The sequence below is a fragment of the Anomaloglossus baeobatrachus genome, chromosome 7 (assembly GCF_048569485.1).
Source record: "Anomaloglossus baeobatrachus isolate aAnoBae1 chromosome 7, aAnoBae1.hap1, whole genome shotgun sequence".
Taxonomy (NCBI): Eukaryota; Metazoa; Chordata; class Amphibia; order Anura; family Aromobatidae; genus Anomaloglossus; species Anomaloglossus baeobatrachus.
Genome location: NC_134359.1, coordinates 115,307,854 through 115,335,754, shown reverse-complemented (window position 1 = coordinate 115,335,754; position 27,901 = coordinate 115,307,854). Strand labels below are relative to the sequence as shown.

General features: G+C 46.3%; 1 protein-coding gene across 2 annotated transcripts in view; it reads right to left on the bottom strand.

Moving 5' to 3' along the window:
• The window catches only part of NME9 (NME/NM23 family member 9), a 109,535-nt gene that overhangs the window by 28,066 nt on the left and 53,568 nt on the right, over positions 1-27,901 (bottom strand). For both annotated transcript variants that reach the window (XM_075317600.1, XM_075317601.1), the window contains exons 7-10: positions 20,531-20,613; positions 20,257-20,349; positions 12,899-13,050; positions 11,493-11,689 (exon numbers count right to left, since the gene is read on the bottom strand). In XM_075317600.1, the coding sequence (XP_075173715.1) occupies positions 11,493-11,689; positions 12,899-13,050; positions 20,257-20,349; positions 20,531-20,613 (525 nt within the window). The remainder of the gene's footprint in view (positions 1-11,492; positions 11,690-12,898; positions 13,051-20,256; positions 20,350-20,530; positions 20,614-27,901) is intronic.

Genomic DNA, 27,901 nt, shown 5'->3' with positions numbered 1-27,901 from the left:
AACTAAGCCATTATACTAGCAAACACTAAGTGTACCTAGTGGCATCCTAAACGTGGCTATTGGACTTTTGTCTAGTCCCACTAGTGCAAAGATATTTGCAGCACGTCTGCCTGCATTGCACACTCAAACTCATTATAACTAAGCCATTATACTAGCAAACACTGAGTGTACCTAGTGGCATCCTAAATGTGGCTATTGGACTTTTGTCTAGTCCCACTAGTGCAAAGATATTTGCAGCACGTCTGCCTGCATTGCACACTCCAACTCATTATAACTAAGCCATTATACTAGCAAACACTCAGTGTACCTAGTGGCATCCTAAACGTGGCTGTTGGACTTCTGTATCGTCCCAGTAGTGCAAAGATATTTGCAGCACGTCTGTCTGCATTGCACACTCCAACTCATTGTTACTAATACATTATAATACCAAAAATTGAGTAAACTTAGTGGCATACAAGAAGTGGCTGTTGTACTCCATTAGTGCCCCACTGGTGCCAAGCTATTTCTAGCACCTCTGCATGACACCCTCCTGCTCTGTTTTTAATAAGCTATAATGATAGCAAAAAATACTGCCATTTAGTGGCATCATAGAACTGGCTGTTGTATTCCATTAGTGCCCCACTGGTGCCAAGCTATTTCTAGCACTTCTGCATGACACCCTCCTGCTCTGTTTTTAATAAGCTATAATGATAGCAAAAAATACTGCCATTTAGTGGCATCATAGAACTGGCTGTTGTATTCCATTAGTGCCCCACTGGTGCCAAGCTATTTCTAGCACCTCTACATGACACCCTCCTGCTCTGTTTTTAATAAGCTATAATGATAGCAAAAAATACTGCAACTTAGTGGTATACAAAAAATGCCTGTAGGACTCCTTTATTGTGCCACTTGTGCCAAGCAATCTCAAGCACCTCTGCATTCTACCCTCATGCACATTTTGCTATGCTAATTTTATAGCAAACTCAGGGAATTCCTTGCTGCATTTGATCATTAGGAGGGATAGAAAGTGAGGCTTCTTTTACTGTCCTGGTACCCACAGAACACGGCCACTGTACCCATCTGTCCACTTTTGCCACGCTATTTAATTTGCACAAAGAGCTGACTCTTTTTCTGCCATCCTAAAATTGTCTGGAATACTAAGTTAGTGTTCCTTTGCTGCCAAGCAAGGTACAACACATGTGCATTCTACACTCCTTTCCATTTCTGGAATGCAATTATTAACTGCAGGTAGTCCAGCCAATCTGTGACGAAGGTGCAGGTGTGGATATAATGTAGCCTGCATCCAATGATGGTTCTCTCGATGTCTGACAGCTCAACAATACCTTCTGTTTCCACTTCCAAAACAAGTGATGACCTGCCAATCACACTCCCTGTTGCGGGTTAAGGAGTGGAAGTTCAGTGTGAAAAACCATGTGTGACTGCTGTCCCCACAGTCACAGAGGATGAAGAGCACGCAGATGCACTTGATGGGGCAGGCGGTGGTTGCACAGGCACACTAGGCCGCATTGTAGCACAGTGAAATTCACATTGCGACTTATGCTTCATTTTAAGTCGTGTACAGGGTGGGCTCCCCAGTATGCAGCAAAACCAGGCAACAGGAAAAGGACTCTAGGCAGTTGGGTTGATAAATGATTGTTTAACTTTACCAAAACAAACAATAAGAACCATGCATAGAATTTAAATAATTGAACAATCTATTCTGTTGCCTACTACCTGCTAATCCCTCTGTGTAGCAGTAATTGTGTGTTTGTGCGCGTGTGGGCGAACACGACTTACCAGTAGCGCATCACAAGAGCTTCCAAGTTATCTACCTAAACATAGACAAAACACATGACCCCCCCTGAATACCCTTGTTAGCTGAAGCCTCACAGATAATGCAGATGATAACAGTGTGAATGCAAACCACACAGCTCTGCAACACAGTCATGGAAATCTTGAAAAGCAACAGTCAATGCAAACATGTGTTGCTGTCCCTCTATGATTTAAACTGTACGTGACAATTTGACAGTGCAGAGGCAGCAAGTCTTATTGTCTATATAGTCGGCCTACCCAGAACAGATATGTGTTTTGCTAATAAAACAAAGTGTTGCGTGCCCGCATTATTGTCTGGGCACAGCCTACCGTACCCGGGTACTGTGATGTCCAGTTGCCAGAAATACAGACTTTACGCTCCTCTCACGGTAAACAGTATAGACAGCACCGTAAGAATGTTGGTCTGTGGCACAGGATGCTGCTCACTGACGTTACAGTGCTCATCATCAAAGTACAACACAACTCCCCTCACAATTGAACGAAGTGTTTCCGCGGTGGCTCCTTGCTGTAACACACACCTTTAGCTTTTCCTTCTGTTCATAGACAGCATCTCCAAGTCCACACCCGAAGAGCAATTTTATATTGCTATAGTGACCAAAGGCAGATCCAAAAAAACAGCAGCCCCTTGTGTGTAGTCTGCAACAATGCATGCAATGAACGGCAAATAAGCATATTGCGTTGACAGTTGCTAAAGCTGAGCAATACACCTTCACGCTGTCAATTCATATCCATGTGATACTTCATGGAGGAAGTACTCAAAAGTGTGAGTTTTTGCCTTCTACTTACAGATTGTTGACAAATTTTACAGATTCCATGACTTGGGTGATCCTTTGCGATGTCCAAAAATTCACAGGCTAGGAAAGGCTTACAGCCCATGCGACCTGCATAGCCAACACGACATCTGCTCAGAGTCAAAGTTGTGGTCCAGGATTCAGTTGTTGACGTGCTTCCAGTACTTTGTCTCTGGCCAGGAAGACGCAACGTAACCTCGTCGTCAATAGCATCCTCCTCCACCTCCTCTGCTGACCTCATCGACTGGCTGACTTTGGTTTGACAGTAAGTGTGGTCTCCAACCTCATCAATAACCCTGTGTGTTTTCATTCCCCTCGTCCTGAGTCCTCCGAGACAACCTCTTCCTGTCCTGACCGAATAGTAAAGTTGTCCTTCCAATCAGGTATCTGTGCTCCTCATCATGTTCCCCATTGTCTCCACCAGGAGGATTTACTTTTTGGAAATGAGGGTGTAGATTAGGCTCAGCACCTTCTTCATCGGGGCCTGGATCCCAGTCACAAAGCTTCTGGCCATCTGCGCAGATCATTTCCCCTGTCTCATGGAACTCGCTACCTCAACACGTTAGATTATCTGCTACACACGCAAGCTTCAAACTGAATCTGAAAACTCATCTGTTCAGAAATGACTATAACCTTTAATGACACCACCACCATACGTACTTGACGCTCAACCTAAACAACTCCTACTGTCTCCTCCCAAAAATCCTTTAGAATGTAATCCCGCAAGGGCAGGGCCCTCTTCCCTCTGTACCAGTCTGTCTATAGTTACTTGTATATGTATTCTGTATGTAACCCCCTTCTCATGTACAGCACCATGGAATCAATGGTGCTCTATAAATCAATAATAATAAAAATAATAATAACTTCCTTGTCTGTACTCATTGCAGCTTTGGAGCAGACCTCTGATTCCCAGGCTATAGTGCGACTGAACAGCTATGCAAACTCAACCATCTCTGTCACCCCATACTCAGCAGGGCTGGTGGAAACTTGAGAGCTGTTAGGAAGCAAGTGCGATTGGATTGACACCACAGAGGAATGGAGTATTTGGGATCTTGAAATTGGGGTGGAGGAGAGGCCACTTTATGGAGCAATTCAGATCCATTGAAGCAGCTGCTGATTTGGCCTCATCTACATTTGTTAGCGATGGTCGTGTCCATGAAAAAAGGGATCATATCAGATTATCCATGGGAAGAAGTACACCTGTTCTTTTGGATGTTATTTGTTGTTACAAAACGGTGACGCCTTAAATGCAAGCAGCCTGCTGCGGTTTCAGTTGCGCCCAGGCATCAGCTGCCATTTAGGCCTGTGCCTCGGGTTGTCCAGCTGGCTGCTTTCTCCTCCACGTGTAAGTGTGGACAGGCAGCTAGTGCGCATGCGTGTGCCGATTTACCCCAGCCGCAGCCTAACTCCAGTGTTTCGCCTAGTGAGTATGCTCAGCCTGACTGTGCCATTCCTGAGGCTAAGTCTTCATTTCGGGCTACAGCACATGCTCCCACACTTAGTGCGAAAAGCCTCTTTGCACAGGTACTTGCACTCCGTGCCGGGTCTAAGTCCTGTGTTGTGCCTAGACACCATGCTAAAGCTGAGCTAAGTCTTTTTTCAGAGACTGTATTTCATGCAACTGACCATGGTCAGGCACTTACTGCATCAGAAACTAGGTCTGGTAATGAACTCTTTAGCCCTGCCCCTGATGTGGGGGGCCCATTTAGACCACAGGGCATCAGGTGTCCTGACGATGGCCAGGCCACTCCCAAATGGCTTGCAGAGGCCCGCCCCTATGACTTGTCACCTCATTATTGATGGTCAGATGATGACTGGTGAGGTGTTTGGGTCATGACAGCCATGAGGTCATCATTGAAGTTGCGGTTCCAAATAGGACGCTAGTTATGCCACTCATGACGTATCACTCTGCTTTTGTCTCCAGGAGGTGCATTGTGGTCCACCCTGGTTTGGGGCGGACCCAGGTTATAGAAGGGGCTGGAGACAACAAGGAGGTGCGCAGTCTTCTATTATGCTCCTAAAGAGCACACCTCCATGTGTTGAACCCATTGCGGCTTTAGGCCAGAGGTAGGCAGGGATAGGGCGTCGATGCAGGCCGCCACCACAGTTGGTAACGCAGAACGGTTAAGACCAGCTCCTGTCCTACAAGTCCTGCTTGTGCAGCCCAGTGGCATTAACAGGCCTGCTGCTGCTGATGCGCCTGCTGTTCACAGGTGTGGCCCCAATGCACACGGTCAGCGTACTGAATGGCCCCTGTGATGTTAACAGGGAGTTCCTGGGCTGGGTGGGCGTGTGGACCCTGTGACGCTAACAGGGCTCCCAGTCTCAAGATCCGAGTGGCGTCTAACTTGGTTCAGGCTACTATTAGTTTCATAGCCACACAGCTCTGTATCCTCCACCGAACCTTCCAGTTGCCAACCTCTCCTTTTCCATCTGGGAGCACGGTGGACACTGACTGCTGATGGGGATATATACCTTTCTCTTTCTTTTCATATTAATTTTCGTTATATAGCGGTAACATAGTATATACCACCTTATCCAAATCTGCCAGTCCCACCGTAACAGATGGTGTTTCTTCATCAAATGTTACTTTTGCTTAACCACCAAACCCACGGACCAAAACTTTTTTCCCCTTTCCAACACACCTGTTCCCCTTTTCACCAGCATCTGTCTTTTTTCAACTCATTTTGTATATGACCAAAAGTGCAACTCTGCAGGGACACCGTACTCAACGCCATCTCAGCCTAGCAGCCAGCCTTCGGTCCCTCAGATGTGGACAAGTAAAAGACCATTTCCTCCTATCCAGGACAAACCGTTGAGATTCACTCTGTGCAGCACTGGTGTTTAGTGGAAAAACAGATCGAAGATTGCGTACCACCTTCTGAAGATACTCCTGTACACGTGCGTCCCTTTCTATGGCAGGAATTATTTCGCCAAATTTTGTCTTGTACCGGGGATCTAACAGTGTGGCAACCCAGTAGTTAGCATTACTTCGAATTCGTACAATCCGAGGGTCATGTTGTAGGTAGTGCAGCAAGAAGACACTCATGTGTCTTGTGCATCCAGGAGGACCAAGTCCTTGGTGTGTTGGTGGCAGAGAGGTGAGAATCGTGCCTCCTTCCTCTGCCCTCTCCCCCCAACCACGCACAACCGAAATGTGAGCAAGCTCTCATTCATCTGCTGAGTCTTCCATGCCCATCGCAAGTTCGGCCTCCATTTCTTCATGGCTCCTGCACCTTCCTCAACAATTTTTGCTGATACTATGCGCCCTTGTTAATCCCTATCCCCCACCATAACTGCTGCCTAGGTGCCGCTTACCGTATGGACCTTGTAGATCTTATTATCCCCTCTGCATATGACTCCTCCTGTACTTCCTCACCTTCCTCTTGGACCAATACCTGACTCCGAATAATGCTTACAGTGTGCTCCATCATGTAGATGACCAGAATTGTCGCGCTGAGAATGGCATTGCCAGTGCTAAACATCTTCGTCGACATTTGTAAACTGTGTAGAAGGGTGCATAGGTCCTTGATCTGACACCACTCCAGCAGCGTGATCTGCACCACCTCTGGATCAAGTTAGCCCAGGGTATACGTCATACCGTATTTCAGCAGGGCTCTGCGGTGCTGCCACACACGCTGCAACATGTGCAGATTCCAATTCCTGCGTGTCGGAACATCGCATTTCCGGCGTTTAACTGCCAGACCCTAAGACTTCCGGAGCGATGAAAGTTGTTGAGCTGCTGGGTGCGAAGGATGAAAGTGACCACATAGCAGCGTGCCCGCTGCACAAGGCCATGTAGGCCGGGATGGTATTTTTAAAATTGCTGGAGAATCAGATTCAACACGTGAGCCATACAAGGCCCGTGTGTCACATTGCCCTGACGAAGGGCCGCAGACAGGTTTGCATCATTGCCACACACGGCTGTTAAGTCACCAACGTAGTCCACTCAATCAATTTGTACTCTGGTCCCAATGGGAAGACACCACACCCTTTTTTAGGCCCCTCCTGTCTGCAGACCACTGCCAGACAAAGCTATGAACCTCTTGTTACTGTTACCCCCAGTTCAGTTTTATGAGTTTGTGTGCTTGTTACCTGACTACGTTTCCTGCTTGCTGTTTATGTACCTCGTTGGCCGATCCGCATTTCACCTCTGCTTGTTTTCTGATTAAGTCCTGGCCATCCCATTCTGTTCCTCTTCCTCAATTAATGTTTTTGACCCTGCATGACTACTATTCTCTGGAACTGCAGCCTTCCACAGGTATTGATCAACTTGGGCCCTGTGTAATTCCAAATCACTGTATAGGGGTTAAAGGGTTTCAGGGTTCTGGGTGTCCAGCTTGGTGAGTGGCTTGCCTCTAGCCTATCCTTTACAGCCCATCTGAGTGTGTCGATCCAGGCAGGCGTTACACCGTGCCCTCTGCAGAAGGCCATGTAGGCCGGGATAGTGTTTTAAAAATTGCTGGACAACCAGGTTCAACACGTGAGCCATACAAGGCACATGTGTCACATTGCCCTGAAGAAGGGTCGCAGACTGGTTTGCATCATTGTCGCACCCGACCTTCCCTGGCTGCTGGTTGAGTGGAGACAACCATTGATGAAACTCGGTCTCACTCTCCAGAGCTAACCGTCCACAATTCCTCAGCGGTGTCTCACATTTCCCCTACATTTCAAAGTAAACATTTGACCGCCTGATGGCCTTGAGCTCTGCTGCCAGCATAGTAAGGAGGTGTGTGGGATTCCTTGGGCGCAGTTACAAGGAAGGGTGGCCTGACCACACAGGGTTTGGGCCGAGGTGGAGGACCCACACGAGGTTGAGGAGGCAGAAGCAGTGGAGGAACTTGTACATACAGAGGAAGGATTGACACACAAGTCGTGGGGACGGCAAGACTTGTACAGCAAACCCTTCTCCATCTCTCACCATAGTTACCCAGTGCCCAGTCAGCAACATGTAACTCCCCTGTCCATGCTTACTGGTCCAAGTATCTGTGTTGAAATGCACCCTGTCACACACAGAATTTCTCAAGGAATCGGTGAGGTTGTGTGCGACCTACTGTGGTAGCGCTGGCACGCCTTTCTTGGAGAAGGAGTGACGACTGGCCATCGGCTCTTGTGGCACTGCAATGGGCATAAGGTCTCGAAAATCCTCGGTCTCAAAAGGGTGTAAAGGCAGCCTTTCTGTTGCCAACAAGTTGCAGATGATGAAACTCAACCTCTTAGGCATGTCATGCCCTTCGAAAATCATGTAAAACATAGCGAGGGGACTCCAACCACAGTCTCCCTCGTTGCCACTAATTGTGCCACACACACCCCACTTGACTGGCATCAGTTGACCCCCCTTTTGAAAAAGAAAAAGATGCTTTGCATGAAGCACTCTCAAAAATACGCGTGCCTTTCCCGTCCCCTGGCTGACCCAGGGGAAGAAAAGTCCTCTGAGAGCCATGACTTGTTCATCTTGGTTCTTTTAGAAACACAGCGAGGGGACTCCAACCACAGTCTCCCTCGTTGCCACTAATTGTGCCACACACACCCCACTTGACTGGCATCAGTTGACCCCCCTTTTGAAAAAGGAAAAGATGCTTTGCATGAAGCACTCTCAAAAATATGCGTGCCTTTCCCGTCCCCTGGCTGACCCAGGGGAAGAAAAGTCCTCTAAGAGCCATGTCCACATTGTCAGTGGACAGACACGTGTGCTTATCTGCCAGCAGACCCCCAGCAGCACTGAAGACAGGTTCCGAGAGAACGCTGGCTGCAGGACACAACAAGATCCCCAAGGCGTACGTGGCGAGCTCAGGCAATTTATCCAGATTGGAAGCCTAAAATGAGCAGGGCTCAAGTTGCTCAGTAATGGCATCGACGTTCCCTTGCATATACTCATATCTGTGTCTCCTCCTCTTTTTCCTTGTCCAGCTCCTTTGTTTTCGCATGAGTATATGTTTTTTTCACTTTCCCATGTGTTTGTGTTGTGTTGTGAGTTGTTTGTCACCTTTTGGACACCTTTGAGGGTGTTTTGTAGGTGTTTTTATGTGTTTGTGGTTGCCTGCCATTGTTTCCTATGCGGTTCGAGTTCGGTTCGTCGAGCGGTCGACGAACCGAACTCGAACGAGACCTCCGTTCGGCGAACCGACCTCGAGCCGAACCGGGACTGGTTCGCTCATCTCTAGTCTCCATCTCCAGTAAGCATATACTCATGAAAATAGTGCATGACAGAGCACACGGTGACTTCGTCTGCACCATTATAGTCACTGGCCTCATTGCCACATATGTCCAAAACCCGTTTTGTGGGGAGTTTGGATGTAACCACTGAACAAAGATCGAAATGCAATGTGAAAGGGGCCTTAGTGAGGAACGTATCACGTGTCATTTAACACCATCCAAATTGAACTTGTTTTTCAGAGAATCTTAAGGTTAAAAGATTTATGGCAGTAAATGAGGCATAACAGAAATGTTACTTCAAATAACAAAATATTGCAATTAAAAAGTTTGGGATTAAAGGCCCCGTCACATAGAACGAGATTGCTAACGAGATTGTTGCTGAGTCACAGTTTCTATGACACAGCAATGATCTCGCCAGCAATCTCGTTATGTGTGACACCTACCAGCGATCAGGTCCTTGCTGTGAGATCGCCAGTCGTTGCCAAATGGTCCAGACCATTTTCTTCAAAGGCGATGTCCTGCTGGGCAGGACGCATCGCTGTGTTTGACACCTACCAACGATCTCCAAACATGGTCCCAACGCCCGCTGAGATCGTTATACAGGTCACTGATCGTTACTGCGTCGTTGGTAAGGTCTAACTGTGTGACATCTCACCAGCGACCTCCCAGCGACTTACCAGCGATCCTTATCAGGTGGTATCGTTGTCGGGATCGCTGGTAAGTCGTTGTGTGTGACTAGGCCTTAAGATTGAAAAATTCATTGGCTACCTCGTCATCCCAAAATGTTATCACCCAGTCCAAACTTTCGTACAGTTGGAGAAAATGGATATAAGAGCAGTTATGGATGAGACAAGAAAGGGTGAAGTACCTTAAACTTGTATAGGCACTACGCTCAATAGTGGATGATGGCAATAAAATTTTGAAACTGGCTAATAAAGGCAGATCCATTGTGGCGATGGACAAAATCAGTTATGTAAAGGAAATAAATCACCAATTGTCTAATACTCAGACGTATATGAAACTAAATCGCGATCCAGTGTTTTCAATAAAAAAAAGATATTAGACATTAATAAAAGAAGATCAAAATAGTCTAGTTTTTGGTGAATGAATCATAAATGACACCAGTGTCCTGTATTTTACTTATTAAAGGTATATAAAACACTTGAGAATCACCCCTACCGCCCAATTGTGGCATGATCAATTTTTTCCTTTTCTCATTGTCAATAGTATTAGAAAAGGCCCTTACACCTTTAGGCCCCTTAACATGTCAATGTTTCCGATACATGCGGTGGCCGTTTTCACACGTACTGGAGACACAGTCACACGCATACCGATTAAAATCTGTGTTGATTTACTCACCTCCATGTTTTCACACTTTGTCTGTGTAATTCACAAGGAGACATGTCCATTTCTTAGCGTCAGCATGGATGATAAGGGGCAAACGTCTATGGGTCAGTGAAAGACACACACAGCACACAGATGACATCCGCGTGACTGTGTGCCATCCTTGTGACATGGACTGGAATTAAATGCATTCATATAATTACTGACTCTTAAATGATTAAAGATGTGCAAAGATTATAGATAGATGAGCTGGATAATTGTCCTTATTGTTACTAGTAGTATTCCAGTATTCATACCTAATGCAAGTCAATGGGGAACCAAGCACTTTTCTGGGACATCTTCAAGAAAAATGCTTCGGTTCCCCATGGACTTGCATTAGGTTCGTTATTTGTGACGAACATTGGAATAGTATCAGTACGAATAATCCGAACCCAAATATTTAGTATTCGCTCATCACTATTAATTATTTAATTATTTGGCTAATAACGGTAGCTCTATCTATCTATCTATCTATCTATCTATCTTTCTATCAATCTTTGCACATCTTTAACACATAAAAAACAATTCTATCAATGTCATGCGTTTTTTTCTGGTACGTGTCACACGGATGTCACACCGACTGCACACACGTACATATGGAGAGTACTCGAATGACACAAATGTGCCCATGGTTGTCTTACATGACATTTATTTCCTATTTCTGATTTTTTTATATTATTTTAGAATTGCGATGGGCTCAGATGTGCCCCCAATATACAAATTATCATATGTAAGAGCTTGTAGAGAACTAAATCCACTTGCTTATATTATTTGCACAACGTACAAAAAGCTGGTGTAGATTTATAGACGACATTTTTTGCACATGGGAGAGGCCAATACATACCCTACTGCACTTCTTCAGACATGTAGATTCTTTACGGTGAAAGCTTAAGTTCCCCGTAACCAAGGTAATATTAGTGGATGGAGGACACCTGAGTAATTTATGGATTTTGAGGCAGAATAAAAATATAGGATCCCCTTTATACACAGAATTGACCAGATAGTTCAGAGACATTAGTCTAGCTTAGAAAAAGCACATTCCACACTCCCAAAATTAAAAAACAAACAAACCCCCTAATCTTTAATAAGAAAGGATCAAATATCAGAAAAAATAAAATTAGGGTAGATCTTGGGATTAACGTGAAATTACTACATCTAGTGTTTCTCGACAATAGAAGGCATGGTACTTTCTTGTGTTCAACTGTAATACAAGACGAATACATTTACCCCACAAGAGATTAAATCATAATCATAATGGCAATAATTAATGTGTTATAATAAATTAATAATTGTCATTATGATTATTACTTTGTGTTTCAGCACATTGAAGATGAGGTACTACACTCCTACCTTTTCTGTCCCTCAGAACATCAGGTCTGATCAATGCCAAAGTCCTTTCTGGCGTTTTGGAGGCTGATTCCTCTGTGTGTTGCTGCTGAAGTTTAAAACTTGGGAAGAAGAACGCCAACTCCCTGCTGGCCTGTTCTCTGTCATTACTTCCATGGACCGCATTATACAGGACTTCAGTGCCGTACTGAGCTCGCAGACTAGGAGAAACAACATATTTCTTTTTTTACCTATCCAACTTTTAAATACATACTTGTGTACATATATATATATTAAGCTTATGAATAATAGGCTTTTCATAATGTAGATGTAATTAATTAAAGTCAAAGGAGGGTTGGATCCAGCATCGAAAAAATCATAGTTAAAAATTCAGCTTTATTGAAAATATATATAAAATATACAAAAAGCGTATATATTTTTAGCAGAGGGATGGGGCAAAGTGCATGAAACACCTTACGCGTTAAGGACAGTGAATTTAAAAGCAGTCCTTAGTCATAGGTCAAACGCGTCAGGTGTTTCTGCACTTTGCCCCATCCCTCTGCTAAAAATATATACGCCTTTTTTATATTTTATATATATTTTCAATACAGCTGAATTTTTAACTATGGAGTTTTTGATGCTGGATCCAACCCTCCTTTGACTACGATTGACTGCAGCTTGGCCTTCTGATGGATCACGAGCACGCCTAGTCCTGTTGCACAGAGTTATATGGTAATCTGGAGTTTTTCTTTTCTTCGTAGTTAATTAAACCACTCACAGTAACAAAGTAACTGACATTAATCTTCAAAGGAAATAGTATTTTCTTGCATCATCATGAAATTTATGCAGACAAAAATAAAATTCTGTTACAGTAAAGGAACTTTAACATGTTTCCTAAATAATCGAGTCTATGTTGTGTAACGGTTATGTCTGATAGAACTTTACACAGAAAGGGAGGACAAATCCTTAAAGGAGTTGTCTACTACTTTTACATTGATGGCCTATACTTAGGATAGGTCATCAATGTCTGATTGGCCGGGATCCGACACCTGGCACCCCCGCCAATCAGCTGTTCTCGATGCCGGCTGCGGCAGCAGGCAGACAGAAATGCTCAGTTCCGGAGCTGCTCTGTCTTCTGATAGTGGCCAAGGTCGGGTACTGCATATCAGACTCCCATTCAAATCAATAGGAGGCGTATATGACCATTATCAGAAGACAGAGCAGCTCCGGAACTGAGCATTTCTGGCTGACTGCTGCCGCCAACAGGACCGAGAACAGATGATCGGTTGTGGAGTCGGGTGTCGGACCTTGGCCGATCAGACATTGATGACCTATCCTAAGGATAGGCCATGAATGTAAAAGTAGGGGACAACCTCTTTAACAGCTCAAACATCAAGTTGAATGAGCCAATATATTTACCATTAACTCACCTTTCAGGTTTTTCTTTCCTGGCAACTTCCACATCAGTTGGACCTATGAATTCCCTCCATGTAGGGATCACATCTTCCTCTCCTGATTTAGAAATAATCAACACATGACTTGGACCACTGGACATGAACTGCGCCAGCTCCAGGAACTTCTCCTGCCAAGCAAATATCCCGGAAATAGAAGGAGAATGTTATAAAAGTAACAACATTTTTAGTGACATTACAGTGCTTTTATTTGGCATGCATTCTAGGAAATGCAGATGATTATGTTTCATTGAAATATTTTAGGGAAAATATTTTCATTTTTATCTCTAACTTCTCAAAGCTGCTGCACATAGTACAATTATCACAGAAATGTATGGTATTATAGCAGAGAAGCTGTGTATTTACCAATATATTTCAAATCCATAATGCTTACTTAGCAAATTTGGTGATATGGTATTGGTCTTTTCTTGGTATATTACTTAAAAGGATAAAAGTATCACAGAAAACTAGTAATAAGACTACAAAATACAATGTATATGAGGTCAGTGGTATAAAACAGAACAATGGGGCGCAATAGCGAAACTAAGAATGGTTCCTCACCGTGACTATCTTCAGCACAGCGTTCACAGAACCAAAAGCTTATGATGAATATAGTCCGCCTTATGTGCCATAGGTCTCTAAGTAATACACAGGGATCTATGGTAAGAGTGCTCACACAAGGATCTATGGTAAGAGTGCTCACACAATGATCTATGGTAAGAGTGCTCACACAAGGATCTATGGTAAGAGTGCTCACACAAGGCTCTATGGTAAGAGTGCTCACACAAGGATCTATGGTAAGAGTGCTCACACAAGGATCTATGGTAAGAGTGCTCACACAAGGATCTATGGTAAGAGTGCTCACACAAGGATCTATGGTAAGAGTGCTCACACAAGGATCTATGGTAAGAGTGCTCACACAAGGATCTATGGTAAGAGTGCTCACACAAGGATCTATGGTAAGAGTGCTCACACAAGGACCTATTGTAAGAGTGCTCACACAAGGATCTATGGTAAGAGTGCTCACACAATGATCTATGGTAAGAGTGCTCACACAAGGATCTATGGTAAGAGTGCTCACACAAGGCTCTATGGTAAGAGTGCTCACACAAGAATCCATGGTAAGAGTGCTCACACAAGGAGCTATGGTAAGAGTGCTCACACAAGGATCTATGGTAAGAGTGCTCACACAAGGCTCTATGGTAAGAGTGCTCACACAAGGATCTATGGTAAGAGTGCTCACACAAGGACCTATTGTAAGAGTGCTCACACAAGGATCTATGGTAAGAGTGCTCACACAAGGATCTATGGTAAGAGTGCTCACACAAGGCTCTATGGTAAGAGTGCTCACACAAGGCTCTATGGTAAGAGTGCTCACACAAGGATCTATGGTAAGAGTGCTCACACAAGGATCTATGGTAAGAGTGCTCACACAAGGATCTATGGTAAGAGTGCTCACACAAGGCTCTATGGTAAGAGTGCTCATACAAGGATCTATGGTACGAGTGCTCACACAAGGCTCTATGGTACGAGTGCTCACACAAGGCTCTATGGTAAGAGTGCTCACACAAGGCTCTATGGTAAGAGTGCTCACACAAGGCTCTATGGTAAGAGTGCTCACACAAGGATCTATGGTAAGAGTGCTCACACAAGGCTCTATGGTAAGAGTGCTCACACAAGGCTCTATGGTAAGAGTGCTCACACAAGGATCTATGGTAAGAGTGCTCACGCAAGGATCTATGGTAAGAATGTTCACTAGCTCTGTTCACAAGAGGTGTAATTTAATCGAACACTAAAAACATAAAAAAAATAATAATAATAACTAGAGTTATAGGCAGTTTAACATGAGAAAATCCTTCTAAATAAAAAAGCAAGGAGGAACAGTATGTATTCAAAGGATAAATGATAGAAATACCCAGGTGTATTGCTCTATGCACCTTATGTTTGGAGTTGATACTGCTCTTTGTCCACAACAGGGCAGTGCCCCAACAAATGACCCCTTTAGGAAACCAAACCCTTTGAGGAATTTATCTGGATGTGTGGTGAGCCGCTTGAACCTCCAGGTGCTTAACAGAATTTTATAACATTGAGCTGGGAAAATAAAAGCAAAATCTCATTTTTTCCACAAAAATATTACTTTAGCCCCAATTTTTTTTCACAAGTATTAACGGGAAAAATGTACCAGACACTTTTTTGTGCAATTTTTCCTGAGTATGCCAATACCCCATATGGTGGAAAACTACTGTTTTGGTGCACGGCAGGGCTTGAAAGTGAAAGAGAGCCATTTTGGCTGAAATAGATTGTGAAGATTATGTCACATTTGAAGATCCCTAGACATGCCAAAACAGCAGAAACCCCCACAAGTAACCCCATTTTGGAAACTACACCTCTCAAGGAATTCAACTAGGGGATTAGTGAGCATTTTTAACCCTCAGGCATCTCACAGAAGTATATAACATATTAACATATGTTACTCTGGCCCCAAGTTTTTAATTTTTAAAAGGGGTAATGTGAGAAAATTACCGATAAAATTTGTTCTTCAATTTCTCCTGAGTACATGAAATACCACATATGTGGTTGAAAACTATTTTTACAGCACAGTACAAAGATCAGAAAGGAAGGAGCACCATATTGGACTTTGATTAAATGGTCCGCGTGCTGTATGTGTTTTTCATGGACCCATAGACTTCTATTGGCCCTTGTCATCCGTGCTGGAGCAAGCCTATAGGTTATAATAGGTACAAAAAAACGGATACCACATATTCTGGTAACACAGACTTGTGAAGGAAGTCTTATAAAAACTAATGATGTTACAGTACAGTAATTATCACTAATAAGATAGCACACAAATGGCACCATGCACACAGTGATATCATAGGACAGTAAAAACAAGCACATAATGATGTCATCATGTGTACAGGTCACAGCACAGGAAAACTGCAGAAGGCAATACTGCTCAGAGCAGTGATACAACAGCAGGGCTTCCACTGCAAAGCTACAATGTGGACACATTCAGCTTCTCATGTCTCTTTCCTTCATCCATCGTCAACACTGAAGTTGGTGCTGATAAATTGACTAAAGGCCCTGTCACACACAGAGATAAATCTGCGGCAGATCTGTGGCAGCAGTGAAATCGTGGACAATCAGTGCCAGGTTTGTGGCTGTGTACAAATGGAACAATATGTCCATGATTTCACTGCAACCACAGATCTGCCAAAGATTTATCTGTGTGTGTGTAAGGGGTTGTCGGACCCCTGGTAGTGAAGGAGCGTTTTTTCCCCCCCTGAAGACGCCACAGTAGTATGGTGGCAAATTGTAAATGTTGATGGTAAAATGTTACCTGTCATAAACTGTTTCCCCACTAGGTGCCAGTGTAGAGCAGTCGTTCCCCTGGTAACAGTGGCAGGGAAGGAAGGGGCAGGGCAGCCTAGGTGGGGAAGGAAGGGCTCTGAATGCAGAGTCCAGTGTGCAGTGAGATGTGACTGGAGAAAGAAGTCTGAGGTGATGGGGCAGAGTGTGGAAGTGCTGCAGTGGCAGAAGAAGTGGAAGAGTCAAGACTAGTCCCAAAGCCGGTAGTGTGTACTACAGTGCAGTGCAGCTATCAGGGGGATAACAAGTGGCCCCTGCAGGCGAAGGTTAGTGCCCTGACAAAGAAGTGGAGAGGTGAGAACTTATCCAGAGCCGGTAGAGTGTGCTGGATCTGCCCTACAGTGAATCCGGGTTAGAGCGCAGCTACTAGGGGGTTAACGTATGTCCCCTGCAGGCAAAGGAAAGTGACCGTAGAGAAAAAGGAACCGTTTTCGTAGAAAAGGACTTGTAACTTGTAACGTACTAAAGTAAGCCTGCTGCACACAGAAAGATGGAAGCTTTGTTTAATAAATCGGTGTTTGGTTTACCCGCTGCCTGCAATTGTCTCTTTCCTGAAAGTGAATAAGGAGCTGGAGAGCACAGAAAGAACGCTGTCATGAATGGGCCCCATGCATCCACACTCTGCCCCAACAACACACCTGTTTTGCAAGTAACGGCCGGGCCGGGGTTCAGCCTGCGGCCCACAAGGCGAGGGGACCCGACTACACCCCCTGAGGCGCCCCCTGCCCCCGTTACATTCTGGCGTAGTCGGCAGGATCAAGCCTGCATGCAAGAAACCCCGACCAGAGACTGTAAGGAAGATCAAGTGGTGCCTGACGTGCTGAACGGGCCACAAGATGGCGGCAAGATGGCGGCCGTTCTCATGGACTCAGTGGAGGCGCGAAAAGTTGGCGCCAAACGAAAAGCACTGGGCTGGCCTTGGAGAAAGAAGCCCGGAGTGCGCCGCCCAAAGAGGGGAGGTACTTGCCCCAAGAAGCTGCAGAGGTCTAGAGACGTGGGCGGCGCCGCAAGAAAGAAAAGGCGTCGCCAACGCTATGCAGACCTGGTGGGTGAAGCCGGGGGCGGAGTGTGTGCTAAACCGGGAAAAGAAGAACCGCCTCCACCTTCCCCGGCGCCATTGCAATCCCAGCAGCAGAAGCAACAGTTCCAGTTACCTGTGCTACACAAAATGGAGGCCAGGACAGACAAGCAAGCCGTAGCGGGCGCGCTGGTGCCCGTAGGACGCGGAAGAGTATGTCCGATGGAGAGCTCGGTGGGAGAGTTACCCACCATCACGTTGCCGGCAAGCATGATACCGGCCGTGACTGGAGTCTCGGAGAAACCAGCGAAGGTCACGTTTTTTACCTCATGGGACGCCGTTACCGGGGAAACGACGACGGAAGTCCGGGCCACCTACAAGTCCCGGCTGACTCTGGGGAGCGGGCCACCAGGAGCATCCGTACAGATTCCGGAGGCGCCCGCGTCTGTTAAGGTAGGCCCTCTGCCCCCCTCAGTAGTTAAGGCCCCGTACTGGCAAGATATCCCAGAACCAGAGGTAATCGTCCGGAAGAGAGTGATTTGTTTGCCGTTGAAAACCGGTACTGTTGAAAGCCGGTGAATGTTTCCAGTTACAGTAACGTTAAAAGTACTGAACCCGGGAGGCGCTTAATGCAGAACTGTGCGTAAACTCCTTCCGTGACTGTTAAGAAGGAATCTTGTTGTCCTGTTGTTTTCTGCCCACCCAAAGACCGGGAGCGCTTGGAAATAGCCTCTGGGCAGAAGGTCAGCTAAGACCGGGAGCGCCTGAGGAGGGCCTCCGGGCAGATGTGCGACTAAGACCGGGAGCTTCCCTGGAGGGACTCCGGGCACCAAACTTGTGTGCCAGTCTGTGTGTTTTAAGTATTGTGTTTTCCTACATGTGTTGTTTTGCAGGTACGAACCTCGCCAGGAGGCTGAGGTTAAAGAGGGGAGGAATGTAAGGGGTTGTCGGACCCCTGGTAGTGAAGGAGCGTTTTTTCCCCCCCTGAAGACGCCACAGTAGTATGGTGGCAAATTGTAAATGTTGATGGTAAAATGTTACCTGTCATAAACTGTTTCCCCACTAGGTGCCAGTGTAGAGCAGTGGTTCCCCTGGTAACAGTGGCAGGGAAGGAAGGGGCAGGGCAGCTTAGGTGGGGAAGGAAGGGCTCTGAATGCAGAGTCCAGTGTGCAGTGAGATGTGACTGGAGAAAGAAGTCTGAGGTGATGGGGCAGAGTGTGGAAGTGCTGCAGTGGCAGAAGAAGTGGAGGAGTCAAGACTAGTCCCAAAGCCGGTAGTGTGTACTACAGTGCAGTGCAGCTATCAGGGGGATAACAAGTGGCCCCTGCAGGCGAAGGTTAGTGCCCTGACAAAGAAGTGGAGAGGTGAGAACTTATCCAGAGCCGATAGTGTGTGCTGGATCTGCCCTACAGTAAATCCGGGTTAGAGCGCAGCTACTAGGGGGTTAACGTATGTCCCCTGCAGGCAAAGGAAAGTGACCGTAGAGAAAAAGGAACCGTTTTCGTAGAAAAGGACTTGTAACTTGTAACGTACTAAAGTAAGCCTGCTGCAAACAGAAAGATGGAAGCTTTGTTTAATAAATCGCTGTTTGGTTTACCCGCTGCCTGCAATTGTCTTTCCTGAAAGTGAAGAAGGAGCTGGAGAGCACAGAAAGAACGCTGTCATGAATGGGCCCCATGCATCCACACTCTGCCCCAACAACACACCTGTTTTGCAAGTAACGGCCGGGCCGGGGTTCAGCCTGCGGCCCACAAGGCGAGGGGACCCGACTACACCCCCTGAGGCGCCCCCTGCCCCCGTTGTATGTGTGACAGGGCCTAAGCCTGCTATCAGTAGTTACAAACATAATAAGACTTCTAGTCTACAAACCAATCTACATGGCACATACAGAGAGTCAAGTACACCCTGCAGGCAGTGTAAAGGCGGCGTCACACGCTACGATATATCGGGTGATATGTCGTCGGGGTCACGGATTCCGTGACGCACATCCGGCATCGTTCGAGATATCATAGCGTGACAGTTACGAATGACTGTTAACGAGCAAAAATACTCACCTTATCGTTGCTCGTTTACACGTCGTTCATTTTCATAATGTCGGTCACATTCCTGGTTGCAGGTTGTTTGTCGTTCCCGAGGCAGCACACATCACTCCGTGTGACACCCCGGGAACAACGAACACAGCGTACCTGCGTCCCGCCGGCAATGCGGCAGAAGGAGGTGGTTGGGATGTTACGTCCCGCTCATCTCCGCCCCTCCACTTCTACTGGCTGGCCGCTGTGTGACGTCGCTGTGATGCCGAACGTCCCTCTCCCTTCAGGAAGAGGTTGTTCGCCTCCCTCAGCGAGGTTGTTCGGGAGGTAAGTACGTGTGACGGGGGTAAATGACTTTGTGCGCCACAGGCAACAAACGACGGGGGCAGGTGCGATTGCACATGTGATCGCACAATATATCGTCCCGTGTAACGGGGCCTTTAGTGATAGGTCCCTGCCTCATCAGAGCGGTTGTGATCTGCTAATGTTGTAAGGCTGAGTTCACATGTCCTGTAATCATCCATTGGAACGGATTCTACAGAGTTCTGTTTCTCGCAAAAGTTCTACAAACACAACTCCTTTGTCTGTTGTTATATAACTGATGTCTGCCGGATCAGTTTTCTTAAACACGGGAGTCTATGGAGAACGGATCCGTTAAAGGACTGCTATTTAGCCATCCGTTATTCTTGCATTTGTAAAGGATCTGTTTTTTTCTTGCAGGATCCATTTCAGAAATCTGTGAACGGATCCGGTCTCCATAGACTCCCATGTTAAAAAAAAAAATGGATCCGGCAGACATCTTTTTCTGACGCATCTCTGCAGGATCCATGCTAGCAGATGATTACAGGACATGTGAACTCAGCCTTATATAGTGTAAGTGCATAGTCTTTATGACTTGCCGTGTGAAGAACGTGTCTTACCTCTCCCGCTCTGTGTTTATAAAAGTCTCTGGCTTCAGACTCCGTCATTGTTCTTTCTTCACTGGCCAAGATTTCAAACCCGGCTTCTTGTATCTGAAAAAGTGCGAGATGCAGTATGGTAATTGTGTAACTCCAGGTAAAAATTCACAACCTGTAAACAGATTGGCCTCCATTCCCCAGTATCAGTGAGCAGTGAATATGACAACAGAATATGAGAAACCTACATATCATATAGCAGGCAGGTCCATCAATGGACATTACATAATGTCCTCACCTTCATGATGATTTCATCTGCCTTTCCATGAGCAACAGCATCAGGTTTAATGATGGCTACTGTGTAAGATTTTCCTGATGGAACTACAACAGAATGGAGAAAATTAGGTGATTTACTTTATGGCCCATACATCTTTACAAACATTGCTTAGGGTCCACTAATATGGACCATTCATTAACACAATACAATTGACAATCAGTAAACCATTGGTGGTCATTTAAATGTCTGTTACACAGGCAGATGGCAGTAAACTATGCGCACTGAGTGATCTGTAATAGATGATTTAAGGGAATCTGTCGCCAGGTTTTCGCTCCCCCATCTGATAGCAGCATGATGTATTGACAGAAACCCTGATCCCAGCGATGTGTCACTTACTGAGTTGTTTGCTGTCATTTTGATAAAAGCAACATTTTCTCTGCTGCACATCTAGCAGTTATACAAAGTTCATGAATATGTTGGACTACCTGCAGCACACCAAGTAGTCCTCTAATGATAATCTACTGCTGATCATTAAACAGTGATTTTATCAAAACTACAGTAAGTGACATATTACTGGAATGAGGATCTCTGCCCCTACGTTATGCTGCTCTCAGATTAGGTGAGAAAACCTGGTGACAGATTCCTTTAAGTGCACATAGGCTGCCATTGTCCTCGACTGTTTACATAGAATAAAGCACCGCTGAGAAACATGATTTTTGTGCATTGGATGCATTGGTAGTCTGATTGCAATGCAAAATAATGAAACGAACGTCTTTAAGAATGCTTGTTCACCATAATCTAGCACTGTAAGGGCAGGTTTACAATATCTATATTTATGCGACAGCAAATGTCTCACAAATCATGTCATCAAATTAGTCTAAAGGCCCTGTCACACACACAGATAAATCTTTGGCAGATCTGTGGTTGCAGTGAAATCATGGACATATTGTCCATTTGTACACAGCAACAAACCTGGCACTGATTGCCACAATTTCACTGCTGCCACAGATCTGCCACAGATCTGCCACAGATCTGCCACAGATCTGCCACAGATCTGCCACAGATCTGCCACAGATCTGCCACAGATCTGCCACAGATCTGCCACAGATTTATCTGTGTGTGTGATAGGGCCTTTACTCACCATACTAATCAGACAGAGAATAGGACATGTCATTGTAACATGAATTCATCCAATTCTACAGAAGGCAAAGCAGGGCTTAAAGTGAACCTGTCATGTATAAAAATGCTATTACCCTACAGATATGGGGTTAAAGTGCTGGTTAATAGCGTTCTGAACCTGCTCGGCAGCTGCACTGAGAGCCCCACAACTTGGAGGAAATTAACTTTAATCCGTAGTCAGCATTTGTCTTTCAGTCATAGGGGCGGCGCTAGCGCGGGTTCAGTCTCCACTCAGTGTAAAGTAAGCAGCGGCTGTACCTGCCCCCTACACTGACTGACAGCCGGCTCAGGAGTAGAGCCAGGCAGGTTCAGAATGCTGTTAACCTCCAGATTAACCCCATATCTGCAGGTTAATGTTTTCTTTTTACATGACAGGTTCCCTTTCAGTTCCATTTACACTAGAAGATAATCAGGACCAAGCGCTGTTAAAAACTCTTTGTTATGTTAACCAATTAAAAACGAAATAAAATACTGTATATATTAGAAAACAAGATTAAGAAGTATTAATTTATTAGGGCATTCAGCTTTAATAAATTGCACAATTTAAAGATCTAGATATGGAAAAGTGTTTTTTTTTTTTACATGTATTAGTGTTTACCTTTAGATACTAAAATTGCAGTATGTTTCCAGCTACAATCTTCATTCCCTTATCATTTTTAGTCCCCCTGATATGCAGTTTGCTGCCTGAAGCACCTTTCAGACTTTCTCATGTGGGATTGTCTGTCCCAGTAATACAGGCTGGATGTGTGCTCTTTGTTTATCAAAGGTGCTGCTATCTTCATTGTCCCTACCAGCTCAGCTTCTATCCTTCTATCTTCTTCACGTGCTTTCCTTTTTTTCCTATTTTCTGTTTGTCGTGCCCTTCCTGAGACACTTTTTCCCCTCTACATGCTGTGTAAATCTATATACAACCTCCTGTATCGTCCCCGTGCCAGCGGCCGAGCAGCTCGGATCCAGAGCCACGGTGGCTCGAGGGGTCTCTGGACCCGGGGAGTTCGCGCGGACACTTGAATTTAAAAAGAGGAGGGGTGTGTGGCCAGCGGGCAGCATGAGCGGTCGCACTTGAGAGCAGCTCCGCTGTCCAACGCTGATATCTTATATTAATCCTGCCGAAATCGGTGTCCAAATACACCTCCAGAATACCCTTGGTGCGGTGACCATTCTGATCGGTAATATGAGCAGGGGACGCAGCGCGGCGGCAGCCGAGAAGCTGAAGAAATTTGCTCGGGACCCCCAGCAAGATGGAGCTGGCAGGCAGGCAGCGCGGGAAGCCAGTGAGAGGGAGGAGGAGGAGGAGGAGGATGTGGAGGCCAGACCCAAGGGATCACAGGAGATGACCTTGCAACAAGTCACGACACAGCTCCTTGCAGCGATCCAGGACTCAAAAGTGTCACTGACGGGCAAAATTGAGGAGGTAAAGATAGATGTGGGTCTCCTCAGGCTGGATCTACAAAATATCCGGGAGCGGGTAAAGGAGACAGAACAGAGGATCTCCACGCTGGAGGACAACGCAAGAGCGACGCCCGGTAGATTAACCTCCCTGGAACGAGCGGCGAACAATTGGGCACAGAGGGCTGATGACTTGGAGAATCATCTGCGTCGCAACAATTTAAGAATCCTAGGGATGCCGGAGAGAACGGAGGGGAGCGACCCATGTAAGTTCATGGAAACATGGCTCTCGAAAACCTTCCCTGACGCGACGCTATCTGCGGCTTACGCCATAGAAAGAGCCCACCGAGTGCCGGCTAAACCTCCTCCCCCGGGAGCGCAACCCAGATCCCTCCTAGCTCGACTACTGAGCAGCAGAGATAGAGATGCGATCCTGAGTGCTGCGAGACGCAAGGGTCCGATATCACATAAGAATGCCTCCATATCGATCTTCCCCGACTTCTCTGCGTCCCTCCAGAAAACGAGAGCATCTTTCATCCAAGTGAAGAGACGTCTCAGGGAGCACCAGATAGTCTACTCCATGATCTTCCAGCTCGTCTTAGAGTGGTTCATCAGGATCGTTCCCTGTTGTTCACCTCTCCTGCGGAGGCGGAAGACTGGATCAACTCGTTGAAGCTGGGAAGGAAGCGCTGATGCGATTCTGGTTCCGGCGACGTCTTGGAGGTCGCTGTTGCATTGATCTTACGGATCCCTCGTCCCACATCTTCACCTTTTTGTTTCCCGGAGTGACGACGGAGATGCGGTTCCAGTTCCTGGTACGTTATATTTAAGGTCGCGGTTGCGATCGGTTTATGATCCTCCATTTATGGGAATCTCGCACCCTTCGTTGCTGGGAAGGAGGTGTTGATGTGAGCCCTTTTCGATGAGAGGGGTTCGGGGTCGCTGTTGCGCTCGGCCCCCGACTTCTTGGATCCTGGTCGCCGCGGCGCCTTTGAAACTGCGGCCAGTTAGTATTCCAATGTACCAGTCCCCCACGCCTCGACTGCTGGAGGTGGAACAGGGCTGCTGTTGCGTGGCTTGCGATTGCGGCTGCACCTGGTTTGCAATTCCGTGGCCTCGGATCCCCGCAGCTCTGGCCGCAGTGGCGTCGTTCCTGAAGCCCGCGTTGAGATGTTTCTTGATCCTTACCTGGGAGGCCCTGCATTATACCCCCGGTGGGGGCTCGGGCCGGATCGCTAATGCGTTACCGGATACATGTTAAAGAGGACTTATTTTATCCTGTATTTCATGAGCCAGTATGGAACTTTACTATGGCATTGTGTCATTCTGCATCGTAACCAAGAATAATATGGTGTTTTAAGCCTTTTGGTCACCACATGTTATAGCTTTTCATAACCTAATGCTACTTGCAGCTATTCCTTTTCCCTCCCCTCAACTTCCAGTGTCTGACTAGCAGCGTATTGATTATCTCTCCTTCTTCCAACCCCCCTTCATCCTCCCCACTCCTCCCCAGCCCCTCCCCACTTCCCCCCACCCCCGCCTCTTTCACCCCACTCCTCCACACTAACCCCCACTCCCCCTCCCTACTACTCCCCATCCCCCCCCCACTTCCCCCCCTTTACTCCCTCCTCCCACCTCCCCTCCCCATTTCCCCCCCACACTCCCTTCTCTCCCTCCCCATCCCCTCCCCCTCCTTCTGCCCCTTTTCCCCTTTCTCATGAATCTTACATGTTATGTAGCTAGATAATTGATAGATTTAATCTGTTGGACTGCTAGAGCTGCTCAGGTCCTTGATTGAGGACTCCCCCGTATCAAGTATAACATCTAGCTACGTGGTTAACCCTAGTTGTTCCTAGGGAAAATTTCTCCTGGTCACACTATTGGACCAGTTCTTGGCGGCTGCGTAAAGCAACCGATTGTTTTAGTGTTTAAGGGTACGTTTACCCGAGTTCTACTGTAGGTTAAGATTTTGACATACTTCATTTAATTTCGCAGGTGATATTTTTTAATGGTCTTAAACTTAATGACATGGAATGTTAGGGGACTGGGCATAGCTAGGAAAAGGGTGGCAGTGTTTGCACACATCAAAAAATCTAAAGCTCAGATAGTATGCTTACAGGAGACCCATTTATTGTTGGAGACAACTAGAGTTCTTCAGAAGCCTTGGATTCAATGGTCAGCTCACTCTACTCATTCCTCATTCTCCAGGGGGGGTGTCGATACTAGTCCATAAATCATTGCGCTGGGACCCGGGTAAGATTATAAAGGATCCTGATGGGAAATATGTATTTATCCAAGCCCACATTGATGGAACAATGGTAGTGATTCTGGCCATATATATCCCCCCGTGATGGGCATTTCGCTGTTATATGAGGCGGCTAAATTCGCTTCTCAATTCCCGCAGGCTCTGGTGCTATGTATGGGGGACTTTAATTTGATCAATAATCTAGGATTGGACAGATTCAGTGCCCGGTAGACCTCGATTCCTCATATGATACAAACCAGATTAAGTGCATTCCTGCAAGATGTGGGCTGGTGTGACATGTGGCGACTCCACAACCCAGTGTTGAGGGAATTCACCTGTTACACTCCTGGGAAAAACTCCCTGTCTAGGATTGATTACATATGTGGGAATGAGAGGGTCTGCTCTCACATACAAATGGTATGCCATTTACCCAGATCAGTATCAGACCATTCTCCGGTATTTGTGAGCATCAGATGGGAGGGATGTAAGTCGCATAAATTATCACGGAAAATTAATCCTTGGTGGCTTTCACTTTTTGGAACCAATGACAGGATCCCTGACCAAATTATGGCATATATCGAGACGAATTCCATAGAGGAAAACCATTCAGCTTACTGGGATGCACTTAAGGCGTACCTGAGGGGCTGCTGTCAATCCTCTATCTCATATATCAAGAAACAGGGGGCCAGAGAGGAGGAGGAACTGGCCACTCAAAATAGAGTACTAGAACATAGGTTCACCCCTGATCCGTCTGAGGATAATAGAACTCGCTGGTTACAAGCTGGGAGGCAATACCTTTTATATTTACTGGATAAGGCCAACAGACATATCTTCTTCACGAACCAGAGATATTTTGAGCAGGGGAACCAATCTAGTAGCTTACTAGCATTCCTGGTGCACCAATCTAATAGTTCACCTGCGGTTCTTAAGATCAGAGCTCCTAATGGCGAACCTGTTACAGCTGTCAATGATATTCTGGAAGTGCTCTTGGACTTATATAGGCGCCTATATGAGACCAGGCTGACCTTCTCGGGGGAGGAGATTGCTGATTATCTGCGAGACCTTGAGCTTCCCAAACTGACTTCGGCTCAGAGAGTGGCCTTGGATGAGACCATTGGTATGGAGGAGATGGTGGAAGCGATGGGTGCCCTTAATAAGGGTAGGGCGTCTGGTCCTGACGGACTCCCGATTGAGATATTTACCAGATATATAGGGGGGGTTCGCTTCAGCCCTCCTGGAGACAGTTGAGGCTTCATTCCGAATGGGCCGGTTACCGGACTCCTATGAGGCCACCATCGTTTTGCTATTGAAACCAGATAAGGACCCCTTAGATTGTGGCTCGTACAGGCCAGTCTCTTTGCTGAACTCTGACTATAAAATACTTACAAAAATAATGGCAATTAGACTCAACAAAGTGGTCTCCTCCATAATACACAGAGATCAGTCTGGATTCATTCTGGGTAGGAGCACCTCGGACAATCTGAGGAGGGCGCAGGTGATCTTACAGGCGGGTGCCAAGATAGATGAGGACTGGGCTCTGATCTCATTGGATGCGGCCAAAGCCTTTGACTCCATCGAGTGGCCATACTTACTGGAGGTGCTGCGGGCGTTTGGTTTCGGCAACAAATTCATCAGATGGGTTGAGATTATATATAAAGCACCGACTGCTAACATTCAGGTAGGTGGCGGTGTGTCGGAAACTTTCTCCCTGGGGAGGGGAACCAGACAGGGATGCCCCCTGTCACCCCTCCTGTTTGCCCTGGCCATGGAACCGCTGGCGGCACGCATTCGGGCGGACCCAATATATCGGGGAGTGAGGCTCAACAACGGGCATGAACGGCTGTCATTATATGCAGATGACTTACTACTGGTTGCTTCCAATCCGGATTCCTCCATTCCTAGAGCTGTGGAGCTTATTGATCGGTTCGGGGAGTTCTCGGGCCTGGCAATTAATTTGTCAAAGTCGTACCTGCTCTTCTTGTCCCAAGATAGAGATGAGTCGGTAAATACGTACATATGTAGAATACCGGTGGTAGAACAATTTAAATATCTGGGAATTATACTAACAAAAAGTCCAGCGGAGATGATAGCAAGAAATGTTGCTCCTCTCATCATATTTTGGGGAGAAATTTAGTAGGTGGAGTCAGCTCCCGCTTTTGGTTGCGGGAAGGATCAATCTTCTCAAAATGATAGTACAACCGAAATGTCTTTACATTACTCAGCATGTCTTTGTACAGATTCCTCGCTCCTTTTTTCGGGCCCTGGACTCCTTAATGATGACTTTTGTCTGGGGAGCTTCCAGATCTAAAATTCAGTTGGCCAAATTACAGAGACCTAAAGATCTGGGGGGTATGGCCCTTCCTGATCTATATTTATATTACTTAGCTGGACAATTGAAATATTTGGGACAGTGGACACTGCCTGGTGCGGGAGGCTCCCCGGAGGGATTTTTAGCAGAATTCACGGGCATGGAACTTTTATGGCCCCTATTGTCAGATCATAGGAGAGCCCCGGAGGGGCGAATCCTCCCGATACATAAATTGGGGACCAGAATCTGGAAGGAGGCTAAATCCATATTT